A 22,073-nucleotide genomic window follows, 5' to 3' on the forward strand; every position below is an offset into this window, starting at 1 on the left:
CAGTTATTTATAATATATAATTTGCAGTGGTGGAAGAAGTACTGAATCTCAGTACTTAAGTAAAAGTACAAATAACCAGATAAATATTTACTTTAGTAAAAGTAACACAATGACAACCATACTTAAGTAAAAAGTAAAAAGTACCTGATTTTAAATGTACTTTAAGTATTGAAAGTAAAAGTATACTTGCATAACAATTTATTCTCTTAATGTCTATTTTTTTCTAATGATTAATAAAACATTTAATTCTAACTCGTTTCACCTAATACTCCTATAATGATATTCAATAATCATGGAAAAAAATTGTTGTCACCATTTCTGAAACAAGCTTGCAATTAGGCAATATGCACATCATGCTTATCCTTACTATATATTAATAACTATGTTTGGCAGTAAACGCGATTAATTTATGGTGTAATTCTGAACCTCTTGGCTTGCCATAGGCTAATCCTAACCAAATGTATAGGCCTATTACACACGGTGCCTTTCCTATGCACATAAAAAAAATTGCGCGTATAATTTGCACTATAAACACACTGCGTGGGAGACGCATTTAGTGTGACCGGGTTGATATGGCAACCAAACGTCACTGGTGAGACAAACGTACAACGAACGGATGGTCAGATTACGTTTTGGCAGGGGAAAAACTGATCAGAAAATGTAATGAAAAAGTAACAGATGTTGTAGAAATGTAGTGGAGTAGAAAATATAATAATTGGTGCAAAATGTAACGAAGTAAAAGTAAAAAGTATGCACTATTTATTTTACTTAAGTAAAGTAAAGATACGTGAAAAATGTACTTAAGTAAAGTAACAAAGTATTTGTACTTCGTTACATTCCACCACTGATAATTTATAGCATGTTATAATAATAATATGTAATATAATATTTATAATATGTTGTTCAAAAAGCAAAAGTAGTTTCAACGTAGCTAGCTACTTTTTGATAGTAACTTGTAGTGTAGCTAGCTACTTTTCCAAAAGGGTAACTTGACTGTAGTTTAACTACTTTAACGTACGAGTAGCTTGTCAAACTACAGTTTCAGAGTAGCTTCCCCAACACTGACAGCTATATAAATTCAGACGTTGAGGGGTTAAATAGTTTGCATGAGCTGTGTTTATCAAGTTGAAGGGATGCCACTGATCTGTCTGTAACCTCAAATACTCAAAACACTAAAATTTGAAGTAAATAAATAAGAGAAAAAGACCATGAGCCCACATGTAGGGATGGGTACAAAAACCTGGCCGTTATCAGATCTGATTTTGGTACAGGTAAACATCATCTTGCAAATTTTATCTCGATCTCTCTCACTAGCAGCCTGCTCAGCTAACAATGACATATCACATAATCGAGATCACGCTGTATTGAGGCGTTTATCTCTGATTGAAGTCATTGTTACATGTTCACGGGTTTTTTGTCCAGATGTCATTTGTTTCCAAAAGAGAGTTAAACAGGATCTGCGTGGAGTTCTCACCATGTTTTTGTGAATCTGATTTGAAGTTTGATTGCACTGACACATTTAATCAAAACTATTGGTGCGAGGGAAAAATCATCAATACTTTTCCACTAAAACTTATGTTTTAAACACTATGTTTTGGGGGAATTGTGATTAGTTAGGATTTGAAGACATAGGGTGTGTCTCAATCAGCTCCCTCGCTTCCTAGGTAGTGAATTTTGTGTACAAAATTTGGCCATTGGTAAAGGACAGTTGGGTCATTACACATTGGATCTTTTGGATCGAAGTGAGTTGGCTCAAGTGACTTTTTAATTTATCAGCCATCGATGTTTCTCCCTGATTTAGGGGAGCTGATTGAGACACACCCATAGACTGTAAGATGTAGTTTCAAACATCCTATTTAACATTTTTTTTTAGGTATTTATGTTCTTTTAACCTTTTTCTAAACAGCAGTAATATGAAAAGTAACTTTACAGGTTTATCATGTTAGAGTTAACAACAATATTTGTAAAATAATGATTTTTGAATGCAGGTTGTTACATGCTAGTGCTACTACAGTATACCAACATAAAATAATACAGTGCACAGTCAAGGATGGCTAATACCACACAAGTGTCCCAGTAGAATACAAAGCTCAGGTAGACGGATGAAGGGCGGACTTGTTTTTAAATTAAAGACTAAGGGGTGTCTGACCTGTACTGAGCTTGGAAGTGTTCCTGAACGAAACTGTGTCGAGTTCCAGGCTGCTGTGAGTTTGCTGGGCCGGGGGAACAACTCTCCTCCAATTCCACAGAATCCTGAGAGGTGTAAGCAGAAGGAAATGTATTTAACTGTTTTTCACATTTGGTCATGGGCTGAAAACTACATATTTTACAAAGGGAAAGAAAACAGTGAGGCTTTAAAAAAAAGCATTTAGATTTATTGCATTAAACTGTATAAAAAAAATTAAAAAGCTGGATTTAGAGAGATACAAGCTATGAATGAATGTCTAACTGAGACAGATATAGCCAGTGTTGATGGTTTTCCATTCATGGAAATCTTATTGCTGTACTATGGAGATAAAGTACATCTACAACACATCAACATTGACCCATTTCATTTGCATTATAGTTCAGAAACTTGAGCTTAGAGTTTTATGTCTGTTGGGTGTTTTGGGCCTAGATTTCTTTGGATATTGTATCTAAACCTTCCATGTTCTTATGGGTAAATTTCAGGTTTATGTATTTATCACTTTACACTGCAAACATAAAATGACATTCTAGAAAATTGTGTTACTACAGTTTGGGGAAGGTCCTTTTCTGTACCCACATGGCAAATACCCTGCGAGGGTACATACAGTACAGAAGTGATTTACTGAGTGTGAATTTTCTTGACTGGCCCGAACAAAGCCCAAACCTGAACCTTTATTGAACACCTGGGAAGAATGAGCACCAATTATGCGCCAGACCCCATAATCCAACATATCAACATATAGGCTAGGATGTGGTTAGCCTAAATGTTATTGAGTTACAATTATTAAGAGATGATTTTTATCATTATTGAGTTACAATAATAATTTTTATCATATACTTTTTAAAATAGGACTGATTTTTTTAGAAGTGTCAAGAAAGACGTGGGCATTATGGAAAGTCATTTAGGAAAAAAATAAATAAAATCAATATAATGCATATATAAAGGCAATGAATTACAGTTTTTCTTCAATCAATTAGACACACTTCTCCAAACTGAGGTCACTGTGCTCAAAACTGTTAACACAGTAACCTGAACACTTTGTAATTGTCCAAAAAAAGGTTGCACAGTTTCTTTCATTTTATGCAAATCACATGATGCAAGCAAAATACATGAAATTATTTGACCAAATGTAAATGGGGGACAAGATCTTTAAAGTTCATTGATTCAATGATTGCAGTATACATTTATTTACTTATTTTGGCGGGAAACTCATTGTTACACAACTAAACTCTTCATTAAAGAACACGTAAAACATGTATTTTCATTCCTGTATTTTTGTATCTACAGCTGAAATTATTATCCAATCAGAAAACACTTATAGTTTTGATGTTGCTATTTATTTTTGATGAATGAATTACTAAAACAAGAACTGCAGTGCAGTGATACAGAAATGTTTTACCAACATAAGAGTGTGTTTAGTTTGCTGTGCTAATTGCTTTTGAGAGCAACTACATTCATTTGTAGAAATGCGTCAAATCGGCAGGAAAAACTTCAATTAGACACTTTAGGGGCCATTCTGTGCAGTCCATGATCAAACTTATTTCATTATATTTTTGTATTGGATGAGATGCCAGCAATACTTGAACTACCAGTTATTTCTCTAAGAAACTTGACAAACTAAACCCATAATGAAGATTCACCAGGAAATGTGACTTTATTGCTTTCAAAAATGGTCAAAATGTGGCAACATTTTTGCAAAACACAAAATACGTACCAATACGTACATATCTTCAGTTTTCAACGGAAATGAACACAAGAGACAGTAAAAACAGGAAGCACTTTTCATTGTTTTTACACATAATTTCACAGGGGCAGTTTATGAATTAATAAACACTTCACGTGGCTCCATGCCCAATTAGGTTTTAAATACATACTAAGCTTGCCCGGTAGCTCAGCTGCCTGGTACATAATTGTAGGGCCCAATTGTGAATCCGAAAACTCGAGTACGAATCCTGTGAAAGACGAGTCACGATAAAAGAGCTCAAAGACAAGAGTTCAAAAACAAGCAAAAATGGCATGGTTACGTTTGTATTTTTATTTCACATTGCTTTTGTTAACATTATCAGGTAGGTTTAGGGATTCGTGTAGGTGTACGTTATTTTAAAATGGAGCATTTTAGCACCACCCACTGGAAACTTCAATTCAGAACTGCAATGTACAAACATACGTTGTCCAATGTAATAAAACATTGCCATATTCACGTTCATCTGTTCTTCCAAAAAAAACGAAACACTTTTAACGCCATTCACTTTGAAACTGTTGTGAAATCGCCATGTATTTTGCATTTGGCAAAAATATTGCCACAGGTACATTTTTCTAATGAGCCTGGGCTGAATAAATGAGAAGAAGCTTTGTAGAAAAATAAAATACTGTGTTCACGGACATTATTTTCCTGATGGGATTAGAATCCTGCTAATTTTGCATCCTACATTTTTTTAATAAGGTTATGCAAGGATAAACAGACATGTTCGGTTGGATGGGATTAAAATCATGTCAAGTACCTCTGTGAAACACAAATTTACCTAACCTCCCCAGGGACAACTAGTTCTCCAAACATGGCTTAAGACATTCAGGGAATTATGGGGAGCAATCAGAGAAAATGAAATATTAGTCTATGCAGAGGGAGGAGAAAAATGAAACCGTCAGTATGATAAAAGTCATTTGATTATTCAATGCAAATCCTAACTGCAGAATTAAACATGTTCTTACATACAATCTTTCCATACTGGAAGAGGAGAAGAGGAATTTATACCGTAACACAATAAACTAGTATCTTTAGTGAACTAAAAGGCAGAAAGGGTGCTGTCAGACAGTGGTGATAACAATGCCATAATTTCACACTGAGCGAAAAAAGAAACATTGTTTGTAAAAAGAACTGTTATACAGTAAGTTAGAGAGAGAGAGTGAGAGCGAGAGAGAGAGAGAGAGAGAAAGAGATGCAGCAGAACTCTCAATCTGGCTGTAGTCTCTTTCCTTATTCATATCAGATGAATTGTCAAGCTTTCGGTGCACACTCGAAGAAGCACCTTCTCAAAACTGGGTCAAAAGCCACTTAGCTGGACTTTAGAACAAAGAATGGAAGCCTCAGTTACAAGACTGAGCAGCATTTCTCTCTCTCTACAGGTCTCTCTCTGTCAGAGTGCATGCTGGGAGTGAACGGAGCGTGGTCACTGTGGTGAGAGTGAGTGCGTTTGTGGCTGAGTGCTAAAACTTATCCATCTTTTTGTGTGTGTGTTTGTTCTTGTGTTTAATTTTTCATTTTATTTGCATTTAAAGGTGTTCAAGTCTGCAACCAGCGTTGTGCTGGGAGGCATGATAATCAAAAACTTGTCTCTTGAGTCATTGTAATCAGTTCTGAGAGAAGCACATAAAATTGTGGCTGAGGAATTATTACCTTCTGGAAGACGATACGGATTTCCGATGTGTAGGTATAACCGTTTTAAGAAGTATTTTATTCCTTTTTCAATCAAATTGTGAAATGACGAATGAGTATTTATTTATTTATATTTGTGAGTAGAATTTTTGTTTTCTGTTAAGCTTCCAATGATTCTGTCAATGTAAACCTCTTGAGTCCAACACAAATTTCCCCTTGGGGACGATAAAGTATATTTCATTCATTCAAAGCACAATGATTTTGATAACAACATACAGCCATGGAGTAAAGATGAAGTAGTGTGGAGCAGTTCTGGTGGGAGAGATTGTGGGATTGTGGCTTTTTTTTCTTGTTTTGAATTTGGTTGAAAAGGCAATGCTGTGCGATGCGGCGTCATGTTGAATGGCTCACTTGTACTGGTTTTACATTTAAGTAACCCTTCTAAAAAGGTTATACTCTCGAACATAATTATACAGTCCTTGCGCAAGAGGTATCTTGTTATGGAAAATTGGTTTCCCCTATCAAGAAAATCCCTCTTGTTTGCAAGTCACCATTGGTGAAGCATGTTCATTAAGACATGTTTTCATGGAGTTGATGAAATCAATCTGGGGTGCACTTCCCGTTCACTACCATAGACCGATGCATCATTGAAGAAATCAACTAGCTAGTCACGACTGTTTTACAAAAACTTACTGTCGCAAATTGGTTATTTAACCAGGTTGATTAATGATGTCACGCAGTGGTGGAGTAATAACTTATTTTAATGAATCTTTTTGAGATCTAATTAATGCTAGATGTTTTTCTAAATTACAGAGATGGCATCTGAGGACTATATTTCTATTTTTTTTTTTTCTATTTTGCTTTATTTCTATATTCAATCATAGGGTCGTTCTTGCGTACCAGAGCACATACGCAAATGCGCGCTTCAAAAACTAGGCTTTAAATCTCTTGACAAACTACAAGAAGTAAATTACATTTGTATGTTTTCTAAAGAAAAGATATGCATTGTACTGAATGTACTGATTTATTTGGCTCAAGATAAGGAAACTAGACAGGTTAACCTGTCGATCCAACCACACAACTTTGCGATGCTGTTTGCGAATGTTTGTTAGAACTACGTTTTCGGGAAACACAGACTCAGTGAGCTAATTACGATGAAACTTGAGACCATAGTTGGCTAACGATGCTTTTGGTAAACGCACCCCTGAGATCTGGTTTTCAACTGGTTTTTAAGTTTAAAATTGATGGCTTTGACTACACATTGTAACATCATTGCAACATCTGATCATGGACACAGACATTACCGGTACATCCGTGATCAAAGGAGGACGGGCCGATTGTAGTTGAGGCTTTCTGAGAATAAACCTGATTCAACAGATTATTACTAAGCCTAGTAAAACTGTCCCACTCTCTAAGTCCGATGAGCAGGCTGAAAATTTTCAAAACATTTGTGTGGCAGATGCTGATAAACTGGATGTAGAAGATAATGATGTTGAATTTGAAAAGGAAGCAAAATCTGTTTTCAAAAAGCTGTGGCAAGGCTTTTAAACAAGTCTAGAAAGATGATGGCGGTAGTGAGAAATCAAACAGTGATAGAGATTCCTCTGATTCAAATGTGTCTCAATGTTCAAATCGGTCTATGAGTTCTCAAAAAGAAAAAGTGTGTTGATTGTATAAAGTTAAAGATGTTAGCAAATTTCCGCAAACAAAGGAAATTGAGTGCAAGTTGAAGTTTTTATCTGATTGTAAACAATTTATCATCAATGATGTGAGGTATCTATATGAAAGAGTAAGCATTTCAAGATGTAGAGATTTACTGTCTAAAAAAACATTGATGATGAAGCTATTAACTTCATTATTTATAGGGAAGACTTACATTGCTTCTCTTGTTGCCCTGTGACGGAAAATTACAACCAAAAGTCGCACAATGTGGCATCATATCACATCACCATCATGTAGCTCAAACTTGGCACTTGCAACGCCAAGGTCATGGGTTCGATTCTCAGGGAAAGCAAGAACTGTTAAGAAAGTAAATGTGTACCTTGAAATGCAGTGCAAGTAGCTTAAATGACGCATAAATGTAAATCGTATCAATATTTTTTTTCAGAGGTGTGAAAAAATAGCAACAGGTAGCGCCAGTAGTTCACCAAATGCAAACACTTGACGTCATCAATGCAGAATGCACTTTACAGCAACAATGGCACCCCCCCCACCCCCTGGCAGAAATATAGAGTTACTATTTAGAGTTACTATTTTGTTGTTAAAAAGAACCCTCAGATTACAATACAGTATGTTTGCCTTATGTTAATCTGTTTGTCTTATCACAGAACTTGGGAAGAGGTTTGAATGAGTTATCGCCTTTAAAGAGATACGAGGTCAAACAGATACCCATCACCAGCATCAGCAAAACAATAGAAAATGCAAGACCACACAGATACTCATGGGTATTATATATCAGAATGTTTCATTCAGCAGATAAACTCCAGCCCAAGGACTCACCCTTGCAGAGGAACTGCGGCTGTTAACAATGACTGTCCTCCGAATTATTCACTGCAGAGTCACTGAAGATGCAGGTAATTGTGTCTTTTGAACATCACTGTCGTCTGTTAATCATTTCGGATTCAATTAAGTTTAGTTAAGACCAAGTCTATCAAAGAAAGCTTTTGTCACTTTCTTTAATATTATGATTTCAAAGATTGCATTAAGTGCCGTTTGTTAAAAAAATAAGTGTTTGTGAAGGGCTGTGAGTTGTTAAGTGGGGAAAGAGGCCTAAGGAAGTGGGGAAAGAATTGAGGAAATTGGGAAGTAGCTGTGAAAAAATGGTAAATAGATGTGGAAGTGGGTAAGGGCAGAGGTGTGAAAAATATCCACAAGTTTCCGAGGGGCGCTCATGTAAAAAATAAAGTGGGTGAAACTTCCGGTGACGCGGCGGAAGTAGCATTCCAATGGTATTTTGTGTGTTAGTTAGCGAAGAGGCTAGCTGTTTTTCAGAGAATTATTTTACTATTTAAAGACGCAAATCTTTATGAGAGATGTCGTTACGGAGCTCAGGGACAACATGTGCTGTTCGCGGTTGTATGTATAGCCGGACTAAACTAATTTAGTGGCTTAAACGGGATTGTTTTGAACATAAGCTGAAAACGAAATCAGAGTGATCCTGCAGAGCCCGTCTCTGATCCTGCCAACGACTGTAGTTTCCATCACCTCCCAAAAGACGACGAATCTTCCTGTGTACATTTGTTTAAATTCTTAATGTTCTATAAACTCTATCAGCATGTGTTTGGCTGTTCGCTACTGATGTTACACCTAAACTCATGATCAAAGCCTGAGGTGACAGAATACCAAATGTGCCAGTTAATGTATTCAAGCAGCACATTCATTTATAATTTTGAATAAACTCTAAAAGCACAATGACTAAGTGTGTATTATTAATTTTAATTGTTTGTCAGCTCGCACAACTGTCTGTCACCATGCCTTGATGAGTATTGATTATTAATAATGTTATTATAATACTCCCAATCAACTACTGCGGAGGGTAAAGGCACTGTTATTTCACCCTTTTGAATTTCGTTGAGATTGTGTTCCCACATCGTTAGCTAGTTTGGATCGCTAAAACTTGAATGACTGTCAACTGTTGAATGAACAATTGTCAAGCATGTCAAATCGCGCTTTTTTTTACTTCCAACCGGAAGTCGCGCCCACTTTTGACGCAAGGCCTCATGGGGCGTAGGAAACTTGTGGATAAGGAAGAGCCAAGATGAATTGAGGGAATGTCCATGGTGAGGAAAGTAAGGGCAGGTCTGATAGAAAGTGGGGGCAGGGTTGTGAGGAAGAAAAGAAAGAGTTGTTACAAATTAAGGAATATTTGTAGAGAAGCAAAAGGAAAAGCTTTGAGGAAGTGGGGGAATATTTATAAAGAAGAGATGGAAGAGCAATGGAGAAGTTACAGAAGAACTACGAAGAAGAGAAAACAGGGTTAAGACTTGAGTAAGTAATGTAGAAGCTATACAAGTTGGGTAAGAGAATAATCTGGAAGGGAATGAGGGATGAGTTGGGAACATGTGAAGCCAGAGAGAGATAAGGAAGTGAGGAAGGAGTTGAGGAAGTGAAGGCAGACCGGTGAGAAATTGTGGGAGAAAAGGTGTGAGGAAGAAAGAGGTGGCAAGACCTAAAAGGAAGTAAAGGAAGGTGACCTGTGTGAAGTGTTACGAAGCAGTGGAAAATTGGGACCAATTTATAGAGAAGGAAGCGCTATAAGATTGTAGAGCAGTGTGGAAGTACCCTTACTGTGAGGAAGTAGGGCAGTTGTGAGGAAGTGGTGCAACAGGGCAACAGGGAACTGTGGGAAGAGATAAACAGTCTTAGAGGAAGAGAGAAGAGCTTCAAAGAAGAGAGGTTCGAGCTTGAAGAAAGTGAAGGAGAAGCTAGGTGTAGTGAGGAAGGTGAGACGTTGTAAAGAAGTTAAAGGGCACCTATTATGGAAAATTCACTTTTACATGGTGTTTGAACATAAATGTGTGTTGGCAGTGTGTGAGCAAAACCACCCTAGAATGATAAAAATCCACCCAGTGTTTTTTTACAATCTCAATAAATCATATGCACTGCCTCAGAACGAGCTGTTCTGAGATTCAGCTCTTTGTGACGTAGAACGGGAGACAGGGGGTTGATTGACAGTGTGGCTGTGGCCTAGACCCCGCCCTCGGTGATCTGTACACATCATCCTCCATTGTTTCAACGACGACAGCCGGTAATGTCTCTTGGAAACATAAGTGTTCTGTCGTGGACTCGTGGGTTAATCCTGTTGTTGTAGCTTAAAAGTTAATCCTCAAGTGTGGATCGTCATCTACTGTTTGCGATCCACCGTCACCTCCAGTAACAGTAAGTGTGTTTTATGATTTTTGAGCAAATAGTCTTTTCAGTCAATGTCAGCCAATTCAACAACAAATGCGTCTAAAGTTGTTGTCGTTGTAGGATGTCTGTGTAGGCTATATAATTTAAACCTTGTTTGTATAGTGTTGTAACCACACGTTTATATATATTTAAAGATATTGTATTAAAAACTGCATATATGTTGTTGTTCTGTATGTTAGCCATCTCCTCACATTTGCCACAGAAGCACCCGTATGACAAGTAAACATGACGCCACAGGTCCCTCGCATAAATGTAATTTCGCTTGTAGCAAACTTTATCACAGTATGTGTATGTAATTTCAAAAAAATTGCGCCAGCATTAGTGTATATGTGTGTCTGTGTGTGTGTGTGTTGCACATGCCCATCATTTCAAAGGGAACGCGATTACAACGCTAAAGTACATAAATGTATCAAATAACCATACCGAGACGTACTGGTCCATTCTCATTTATGTTTATTCTGCCGGAGTCTCTTCGTACTATTTATATATTCCGATTCAAACGTACACTGAATGACATTCAAAACAGCGCGTCTCTCACTCTCTTAGCCCTTCTGCTTACCGACTGCCATAGGTATCAAGTTACGCCCTCATCCAAAGGCAGGGCGGGGATATGCAGCTCATTTGCATTTAAAGCCGTATACCTCCGAAACAGGTCATTTTTAAGCAGGCCCCAAAATGACATTTTCAAATGGTTATAATAAATTAACTGTGGGGTATTTTGAGCTGAAACTTCACAAATACATTCTAGGGACACCAGAGACCAATATTACATCTTGTAAAAAGGGGCATAATAGGTGCCCTTTAAGGAAGGACTAAGACGAAATAAAGGCAGAGCTGTAATAAGTAAATGAAGCATGCTGAATTTAAAAATCCTCACTACATTCATCTGTCTGCCCACAGAGAACAATGTGAGTACCCTCCTGTTGTTTGTAAGGAAACAACTTCTTCCTGTCTTATTTCTCTAGTCCTCTATAGACCATTTCACAAGATGTAAACAACACTGGCCCAGAAGCACTTCCTGTCTCATTTTTTTAACACTACATAAAAGCTGGGATAAAATACAACCAACAGAACATTTAAAACTGAATCAAAAAGTTAAACAAACATCTTTAAAATGTTTTCTTTACATGTGAAATAAAGAAAACAGTTACAAACTGAAACAGGAAGTGTTTCTGGACCAGTCTTGTTTACATCTTGTGAAATGGTCTATATAGTCGCTGCAGTATGAAAAAACCTGAAAATGTCTTGCAACCAAGAAACACGTCAAGTATTAACCTCCTTGGAAAATTAATTTTCCAAGTGTCTGAATGAGTCATCATAAATATGCACAGCCCTTTACAAGCGTTGATAAATGTTTTTCTCTGAACTGTTGACCAGTAAAGAATGGGTCTCTATGGGCTTTCTCCATCCCTCTTTTTCTGTCTCTCACAATAAGAACAAAGACTGTTGACAAGAAATCAGGTAGAAATGTTTGGCATGGATCCTTGTCCAAGTATAGCCCACCTTTCATCCAGACTCTTGTTGTTCTAGTTATCAATTAAATTTGAATAGAAGTTAAGACATTTGAAACATCAACCCGAACAAACAAAAACTCTGTTCTATTGTTAATCCACTTTCTTGATCCAGTAAGGGCAGTGAATTGGTGTCCTTTAGAACTTTTTCTCTGTGATCAGAGGCATTTAAGAACTGTAGAGATTTCAGCTCTGTTTCTATACCAGAAACCCCTCCAAGAACCTTTTATTCTTCCATCAGTTGGGCGGCACCAACAGTCATGTGAAAAGAAAGGTGGGAGGTCAGCGAGAATGGAGGAACAGACAGAGGCATGTAAAGGGGGATGAAATGCTAGTCTTGCACGAAAGGGGCTGACTCACAGCTATTATTTCAGACACACATAGCAGCTGCTAATTCAGGCTATTCAGCCGGGGCTTACGGTATCACAGCAAACACTGGGACTCACAGGATAGGGGAAAAAAAACTCACAGGCATTTAACTCTAACCTAACAACCCTCTATCTCTGTATGCATTTATCCATCTCTCCATTTTTCCATTTCTGCATTTCAGTTAGACAATCCGTGTCTCTCTCTCCAACTCATCTTAGTCTCTGTACTCGCTTTCAGGGCTTTCCCAGAAGCTCTGATCTGTTTTTTTTTTTTTTTTTTTTTAAGTAATTTAAGAGGTCACACATCTCTTTTCTGCGCAAGCGCAGCTGAAGAATTTTATTGTGTTACCTGGCTTGCATGTCTTGTGTCAAAGAGCAGAGCAGAGCAGGATCTGTCTGCTCAGTTCCTATTTTAACGGGATACCAATGTAACACAGGTTAAATAAAGATAATTTAATTTATACAAAATTTAGTGATCTGTCCCCTTAATAAAATTTGATAAGTGATGGTAAGAAATGAGTAATATAAAAATAAATACATTAAATATGCAAATTCATTCTAGATAAAAGCTCAGTGATCAACCAATGAGAGCTCTTTGTCATTTGAGCCATGGGTGTCGACGAGCATGCGCAATGACAGAAGAGACGAGCTTGATTGAGAAGAGCAGACGCAATCTGATCGTCGTGATCCATTTTCTAAATCTTAGATTGAAAATCTTCGAAAAAAGAATTACAAGTTGCAGTTTGATTAAATTGATGCATTCTGGATGAGAAGCCGACCGAATAGAGGAATACATTCTATCTGTTCACCGACACCATTTTATGATCACGCACGCCTGTATACACCTGTGTGAGAGCAAAAAAAAAAAAAAAAAAAATCGATCACAAAGAGTTCATCGTCGCCATTGTTGTTGGCCACGTGTCTGTATTAGAAAGAAAGCTATCGATTCAGAGGTAAATGAATGTGATTTTATTATTTCATGAAGAAATGGTAATTGTAACAGTATTAGATGTTCTGGATGTTTGATGTGAAACTTATTTCGAGATGTACTAAATGAATATACTGGTCTGTGATCAGGCCAGGTTTTTTTCTCTCTCCTTCGTTTTTTTGTTTTGTTTCTTTCCTTTCTTCTTGATATTGTGGAGACATGATGACTGCACGACCTTCTGTGACATCCCGTAGACTCCGTGTTTGATGGCGAGCCAACCCAGTTTCTAGAAAAGGAGAAGACATCACTTTGTGGAGAGGAGGGCGATATCCTTTCCTTGAGTTCCAGTGCTACCCGTGGAAGCACGACAAAATTGAACTGTTTATGGTCAACCACGACCCAGATTTGAGAGACATAGGAACTTTTACGAGAGATATTGATGTATTGTAAAATACAGCAATACATCAGCTTACGATTGTAAAACTTTGATTGTTAAACTGATTTGTTGTCCAGAGTTGTAGTGCTCTTATGCTCTAAAAAAATGATTTGAAAGTGAGGCGTCTAAATAATGGTATAACAGCATGGTGGTATACAACTGTACATTTCCATGGCATATAACCACAGTTACAGTAATATGTGAGAGAACACTGCTAGAAAGGACCATATTGTTAATGCAACAGGTAACATTTAACTGCCCAAAATTATCAAACCTAGTTGATCATTCATATTAGAGAATTATAGTCTTAAAGAGAATGTTTTATTAACTGTACTGCACTGAAAATTTACTTTGACAAACGAGGATGCATAAAGTAATTTGACCAGAGTCAACGGGTATTGAAGTAAAGTTAGCTTTAGTAAAGCAACAAGGACTTTGTAGTCTGACCTGATAGCCTTATGTCAAGAAGAAGAGCAGGACAAGAATTAAGCAGCTCCAGATGAGCACAGTCCTTTATTTGACATCCACAAAAGTGAGTTATAGGGCTTCCAACTCAACACGGTCAAGGGACGTTAGGACTGCAAATGACCCTTCTGGTATGGGGGATGGACTTTTGGATGGAATTTTGACCTTAACATTATTATTCTGATATACAAAATTTGGGGCTGGAATAAAGTTTTGTTATGTTAAGTCTCTAATGCTCAACAAGACAACATGTATTTGATAAAAACAAACACAAAACTGTGATATTGTGTGCTGATATAACAATTTAAAATAACTGTTTTTTATTTTAATATATTTTAAAATGCAATTTGTTCCTGTGACGGTAAAGCTGAATTCCAGTCATCAGTGTCACCTGATCTTTCAGAAATAATTAAAAAAAAACATCCTGATATTCCTCAAGTATTATTTTTCATTCTAAACATCCTGGTATTCCTCAAGTATCATTTCTCATTATCACAGATGAAAATTGGGATTGATGGGGCTCTTGAAATAAAGTATTACGTCATATAGTGATTAAACTGTACTAGTCAAAAAGTGTACCAAATGTGAACCAAATTCAGTACAAAGAAAGGAACAGCAGCCTGTTCTGTGGTAAAATAAAATGTGTGGGTTCAGAGCAGATAACATTCCCCCCTTTATTTCTGAAAAAACAGTTTAAGAGGTCTGCAGAGGAATGGATTACAAAAAAATAAGGCATGGAAATATTGCCAACACATATCTTCAATGATGGGGTGTTTATAGATAACCATGAAATATAATAGATGATACTGCCAACCCCATGTTTGATAACGGAAGAAGAACAGCTGGGTGCTGATCAGTCAGTCATTCAGATGATAAATAGAGACTACAGATGAGATGACTGGAAAAATGCATGAAAATCCCAAAAAGCACCTGGGTGTGAACACGCAGACATGCACACACAGCGAGGATTCAAACCCCTGCGAGGCGAGTAATCTCTAGACCTCTCCACGATTCAGCATGCCAGCCTACCATCCTATACACCCCCACAGCGAATGTAATCCAGCTGAGATTAGGATGCAATTCACAACACGCGCACACACACAAACACACACACACACTCACAGCATGAGCTATACTGTGCTTTACAGAGCCAATTTTTGGCTTCAGGAAGAGATAACTGAGGTGACGGTTTCATCTCCTCTCACAATTTCACTCACATGAAACGCTTCAATAGGCCCTATTAAAGGTACAATATGCAGGATTTCTGCAGTAAAATATCCAAAACCCACTAGGATAATGTTATACATTTTGTTTAGTTGATTCCTTACAATATCCCAAATGTTTCAAACTATTTGTAAATTGTGAGAAAATTGAGATTTTAACCAAGGAAATGGGGCGTGTGAGCAGGGGTGGGGAGTCGCCAGTCAATGGCGTCATTTCCGCGTTACCCCCGGATTCCGCCAGATTTGACCTCGTACTCAGGGTTGGGGAGTAACGGAATACATGTAACGGCGTTATGTAATCAGGATACAAAAATCCAGTAACTGTAATTCGTTACAGTTACATCAAAAAACGTAGTAATCAGATTATAGTTACTTTTTGAAAAAGGGGGGGATACTTTCAGGATTACAATGGTTTCATTTAAAACTAAATATTTTGGCATAATAGCGCTATATTAATGACTCGCGCGACACGAGTCACGTGTGCCACCCGCTGGTGACTGCGTAAAATAACAGCTCTCGACAACAATCTCCTCAGACACCGATTGAATCACTGCTGCTGCTAGAAACGATGCTGCTCACAGGTAAAAATGCTTTCATTTCTTGGAAATTCCGCTGCTATTTTGTTTTTAAAGAGGAAAATTCCAACAACATTGTTTTACAGTGCATCCTGTGCCTTGTTGTTAGCTTAATATGTAGCGTTTATTACTGCTTTAAAATTCTGTGGTTTGTATGATCGCAGTTGTAAGTTTTCTAGCGATGCTGGAATCTGTAAAAATTAAGAGAGTAGCTTTTTTAGTACCTAAAATTTCCTTTCATAATCACTTCGTTCTCAGTCTCACTTAAGGAGATGTTCACCGCTAACGTAAGGGAACTCCTACTTCCAACGGCCCAATTTCAGTCAGGCAAATTAAGAAAGATCACGGCATTAGTCAACAGTTTATTTCCTATTTTAAAATAAACTAATATTAGGATTGTGTAGAATTTTTAAATGTTGTGTTTTTACTATTTCCTTAGCCTACATAATACATAATAATCTGTAAAACCGTACTGTAGCCACTAGGTGTCTCTATAGCCCTTTAAATAAATATATTTCAGGGACGTGAAATTCTTAATAAATAAAAGGTTTTTTATTTTTTTTATAATATCTGTCCTTGAAGTAATCCGAAAGTAATCAGTTACATCACTTTCATTTTCTGGTACTTGTATTACGTTACTGAATACTTTTTTTTATGAAGTAATTTGTAACTGTATCGGAATACATTTTTAAAGTAACCCTCCCAATCCTGCTCATACTGCAAGAGTAACCATGGCGACAGATGTTGACAACTGGGTCGGTTATGCCCGTTATGCCTAGAAGGACGGTCACGCTGTTGTTGTTTTGTTCAAACATTAGACACCATGGCAAGCAGACTTTGAGACAAAAAGAGGACTAAAACGAAGATCAACATGTTTCGAGCTCCACGTCCGCGACTAACTTTTACTTGACAGAGATGCAAGTATTCCATGTACTTTATTAGACAGGTGAGCAAATGTACATAAAACTGATCAATGTTATTTAGTTCAACATGATAAAATGTTAGAATATGATCTGCACGTTATTCTAATGTTTAACTTAGTCTCATACAGCCAACACACAACCTAACAACATACAACATGCTTAAATGCCATTTAGTGTGATAGTGTAACTTAATTGTTAGAGCAAAGTGAAACAGCGCTGTGTTACCTCAAGTTTAATTCATCTAATAAACTGACCTGTGTGAGAATTAATTCAGCACTTGCGTGTAGTTCGGTAGAATGACAAACTTATTCTTAAACTTATTCTTTTATATCTCGCGTTGCGTATGGCGCTGGTATAACGTTACGTCTCTCATTAGCAATCGTGCCCTGCTTCACACCACAGTCATGTTAAAAACATCACTGTATCCACAAGTTTCCTACGCCCCATGAGGCCTTGCGTCAAAAGTGGGCGCGACTTCCGGTTGGAAGTAAACAAAGCGCGACTTGACATGCTTGATACTCGTTCATTCAACAGTTGACAGTCATTCAAGTTATAGCGATCCAGACTAGCTAACGATGTGGGAACACAATCTCAACGAAATTCAAAAGGGTGAAATAAAAGTACCTTTACCCTCCGCAGTAGTTGATTGAGAGTATTATAATAGCATTATTAATAATCAATACTCATCAAGGCATGGTGACAGACAGTTGTGTGAGCTGACAAACAATTAAATAAAAAATACACATTTGGTATTCTGTCAACACAGGCTTTGATCCTGAGTTTAGGTGTAACATCAGTAGCGAACAGCCAAACACATGCTGAGAGAGTTTATAGAATATTAAGAATTTAAACAAATGTACACAGGAAGATTCGTCGTCTTTTGGGAGGTGATGGAAACTACAGTCGTTGGCAGGATCAGAGACGGGCTCTGGTAGGATCACTGTGATTTCGTTTTCAGCTTATGTTCAAAACAATCACGTTTAAGCCACTGAACTAGTTTAATCCGGTTATACATACAACCGCGAACAGCACATGTTGTCCCTGAGCTCCGTAACGACATCTCTCATAAAGATTTGCGTCTTTAAATAGTAAAATAATTCTCCGAAAAACAGCTAGCCTCTTCGCTAACTAACACACAAAATACCATTGGAATGCTACTTCCGCCGCGTCACCGGAAGTTTCACCCACTTTATTTTTTACAGGAGCGCCCCTCGGAAACTTGTGGATACAATCATCCATAAAAGATCCATCAGCCTGACGACAAGATCCATAATTCCACTTAATGTGGAATATACGTTAATATACGCCTTTGTTATCGTAAGAGGATAGCGACCCCTGGTGGTGACTTGCATATTGTACCAGTAAAGGAATATATAAAAATAAATTAAAAAATTGTCATCGTTTAGTCACCCTTAAAACAATCGACCCGAAAACTACTGACAAATAGTAACTTTTTTTTTTTCTAATCCCCTTAACGGATACTGCACATTATGGCACTAATAGGGATCCAAAGCCAAAGAATGAAGTGCTGGAAATGTACTGTATTTGTAGGATTTTCTTATTATTTTTCTGACCTAAAAGTGTCCGGGCGTCAAACCAAACATCACAGAGACCCCAAACTTGGTTTCATAATCTCAGGCATGCGAAAACACTTCTGTAAGACAAAAGGAGGCGCTATAATAAGGTCCTAATCGAACAGAATGTATAATAAACAAATAAATGAATAATATATATATATATATATATATATATATATATATATATATATATATATATATACACACACACACACACATATACATACATACACATTTTAAATCTAAAAATTATATTCTTGCCAGTTTCAAAATCCTCCTAGGCCCTTTGTCTGAATTGCACGATACGCCTGTGCTGACGACAAAAAATTATCATCACACAGCCTTCTCTATTTTCTCCCATTTGTGAGAATGATATTTTATACCTGCTTTAAGTGATAGAATCTTCCAAATATGGCCTTTCTACATTTAACGAACTGTACACAGACTGTCACTTTTCATCACAATCTCATTTTTATCACTATACTTGCAGATTCGGCATTACTGTAGGTTCAGCAGGCTTGTTGACTATTCAGCAGGGAGAGCACTGTTTCTATAATCTAGAGCGGCATACACCAGATTCTAGGTATATGGTTATATTGAATTTGAAATACATCTTCTGATGATCTCAAGGTAACCTGGGAAAATGAGGGTGGCATCAATTTATCTGTCAACATCTGGCCCAAGATCTTGCAGAGAGAATAATTTGGTTTAAAACTGTACACAGATTGCACTATTCTAAAGCAAAAATCCACAAGATCTACCCAACTGTTTCTCCAATTTGTGATCTATGTCAGGGTCCAGAAGGATCTTGATCTCATTCTTTTATTCTGGGGAATACGATCAGGTTCTCCCTCCTGAGAGCCATCTTTGGATATTCTGATATGGTTTCCTATTTAGAGCTGGCATTAATGCTGGGCATGGTTGTAGCCAAGAGAATTATATTGAGGGTTATATTTTTAACCTTAAAAAAGCAGTTTCCTGAAGGAAAAGTCTCTTAATAAATGTTCCAAAGTCTCATCCTCCAACAAGTACTGTACACGATAGTAGAATTTAGAGATTTTAAAACACACACACACATGCACACTCACCTCACTCCAAAGACTAGACAAAAGTTTAGATGCCTCTGAATATTTAGTTGTTCTTTGCACTATTTAGGGAGTTTATCTGAAATATTCATTGGTTTAAATCAAATGTCCCCCCCAAAAAGAGTGTTAAATATTTCAAGCAGCAGTGAAATCCATTATAGGCCCTGTCTAGGGAATATGTACGCGTGTCAGGTGGGCCTGCTAGCTGAGGGTTTGAATGGACACCAGTGGCACTTAATCACAGGAGAGAGACGTTATGAACAGCTCCGATCACAGACATACATTTCATTTTATTATAAATTTATACGGCTCTATTCACTGTGCATTATCACAGCATATATTATGGAATGTCTTTTCCATACTTTTTGTACTATGCAAAAAGTATAAAACACCAATCAATTGTTAACTCAATATATCTTTTTGATGCTTTTAATCTGCAATTTAGAGAAGTGCACTTTTTTTTTTTTTAAAGTCCTTGTCACAAAGAAAATATCTAATGAAAGCAACATAATATGATGGAAAAGACGAGGTGGAAAAAGCGAAATTCCTCACAAGGGGGGTCATTATAAGTCTATTATGTTTAAAAGTGCTTAAAATATACCCACTCACCTCTAAAGGGTTCATAAAGAGGGCAGAGTGGCATTGCACAGTGTATGGTGCAGTTTTAAAGCACCCCTGAGGTTTCAGGAACGGGTGATGGTGAGCCGGATGTGCATTCTGCCCTCTCAGCCGATCAATTCCCAGTCTAATGTTCCTCTCTTTTGTGGCATATGCCTCCGTCTCTTTATGACTTCACCCCCTTACTCTCTCTGTCTCTCTTAGGTTGAACTTGTTAAATATTCATGATGCCTCAATCTCAGAGCTGTGTTTATAGAGGCTTGTCCAAAAGTGATCCAGTGTAAGAGTTCACTGCTTCTAAAGATCTCTATTCATTGTGTGTTTGACTTAGCTGGCCCCTGTTGAAATATCCATGTAGTCATCACTGTACTATTGTTTTAGAGCAGTTCTTGGGACAATGTCTGAATTCGTAGGAGAACTGAAAGAGTAGACGACTCCCTTGAGACAATTCCAGAATACTTACTAAAGCTCTACTGCCAGTCATTTTATCAATGGATGTTACCTGCTCATTGTATTGTCCGTCGCTACACTAGTAAGCATCAAGTCGATGAATGCCCTAGGGAATTAAAAAAAAAAAAACAAGTACTCATTGTGTGAAGGACTAGCCAACTAGTTGATCTTAAGGAAACCCTGAAAAATAAGGGTCCATTAGACCTGGATCAAACCAGCCCGTTCTCATCCTTTAGCGTCACATAGAACGCTATATGACAAAACGGAACTATACTACGCACATGGCACCCTTTATCGTTAATATAACACACGAACCCAAAGCGTCATAAATCCGTTAGCATAAAATGAGACTACCCTACCCCACACCTAAGCGTAACCATCACAGTGCGTGTTATATTAACGATAACGGGTGCCATGTGCGTAGTATAGCGCCATTTTGTCATATAGCGTTCTATGATGCTAAAGGATGAGAATGCGTTGATCAAACCCAACCAGCACGTGACCAACCTTCAACACTAAAATGTGGTTGAAATGATGCAAGTTGTCGTTTCAGTGTTGAAATAATGTTTTAAAAATGATGAAGCAATGTTTAATACAAAATTTTCTAAGAAGTTAACAAAATGCTTCAAAATTTTAACGAGGTCTGTACGAAAAGACGAACAATGTTTGCAAAATCAAAACAAAATTCAACAATGATTCAAACGTGATCCATGATGTTGATTCATCCATGAATGAACACTGAAATATCAGCTGGGCTGGCAACAACACAGAACACATTCATGCGTTCCAAAACGTCCACCAAGACATGTTTTTAAAATGAACTATTTGAACGCAACACCGCAAGGCGCAAGACACAGAAACTGACAGATCTTATGTATATTACACTACTAAACAAATAATAGATCATAAATAGATATAAGCATGGCTTGACATTAACACCGGCCAAATGCGGGTGGATTTCAGTAGTGCCGTGTAACGAAGTCACTCCTACTATCCAACTCGGCGGGTTGAAACTTATGTATATTGTAATATAGCTGGGTGTGGGATCGCGTGTATTGTGCATACTTTTACTCATTCCCGCAGATTTTGTGCTCACACTCAAAGTGCGCCCACAAAGCCACCTACGTACTAACAGTATAATGAATCCGTGCATCAGGTCTTAAAGTGACAGTAGCATAATATACCTGATGCCAAATTATGAGATAATGTGAAAATAAATATCTATATGGAGGTTTTTTCCCATAGTTTTGATGTCAGAATTGTGGGCAGTAATTTTGGATATCCACTAGCCACAGAGGCTGGTGAACAAAACAAGTTAACGTCAAGCCCTGGATCTTAGTTTTATTTTACACAACTAGTGCAGTTGTAACAAAAAGGGAGTCTGCATAATAAAAGGGCATATTGCTCAGAGCAGATTTACATCCAACATCCTCACATTCAAT

The 22,073-nt window shown here is 37.4% G+C and overlaps 1 protein-coding gene across 2 annotated transcripts in view; it reads right to left on the reverse strand.

Moving 5' to 3' along the window:
• usp43a (ubiquitin specific peptidase 43a) overlaps positions 1-22,073 on the reverse strand; it is a 122,543-nt gene that overhangs the window by 81,687 nt on the left and 18,783 nt on the right. For both annotated transcript variants that reach the window (XM_039691637.2, XM_039691636.2), the window contains exon 3: positions 2,150-2,253. In XM_039691637.2, coding sequence (XP_039547571.2) covers positions 2,150-2,253 — 104 coding nt within the window. The remainder of the gene's footprint in view (positions 1-2,149; positions 2,254-22,073) is intronic.

This window comes from Pimephales promelas, chromosome 8 (genome assembly GCF_988280905.1).
Source record: "Pimephales promelas chromosome 8, fPimPro1.hap1.1, whole genome shotgun sequence".
NCBI classification, from domain to species: domain Eukaryota; kingdom Metazoa; phylum Chordata; class Actinopteri; order Cypriniformes; family Leuciscidae; genus Pimephales; species Pimephales promelas.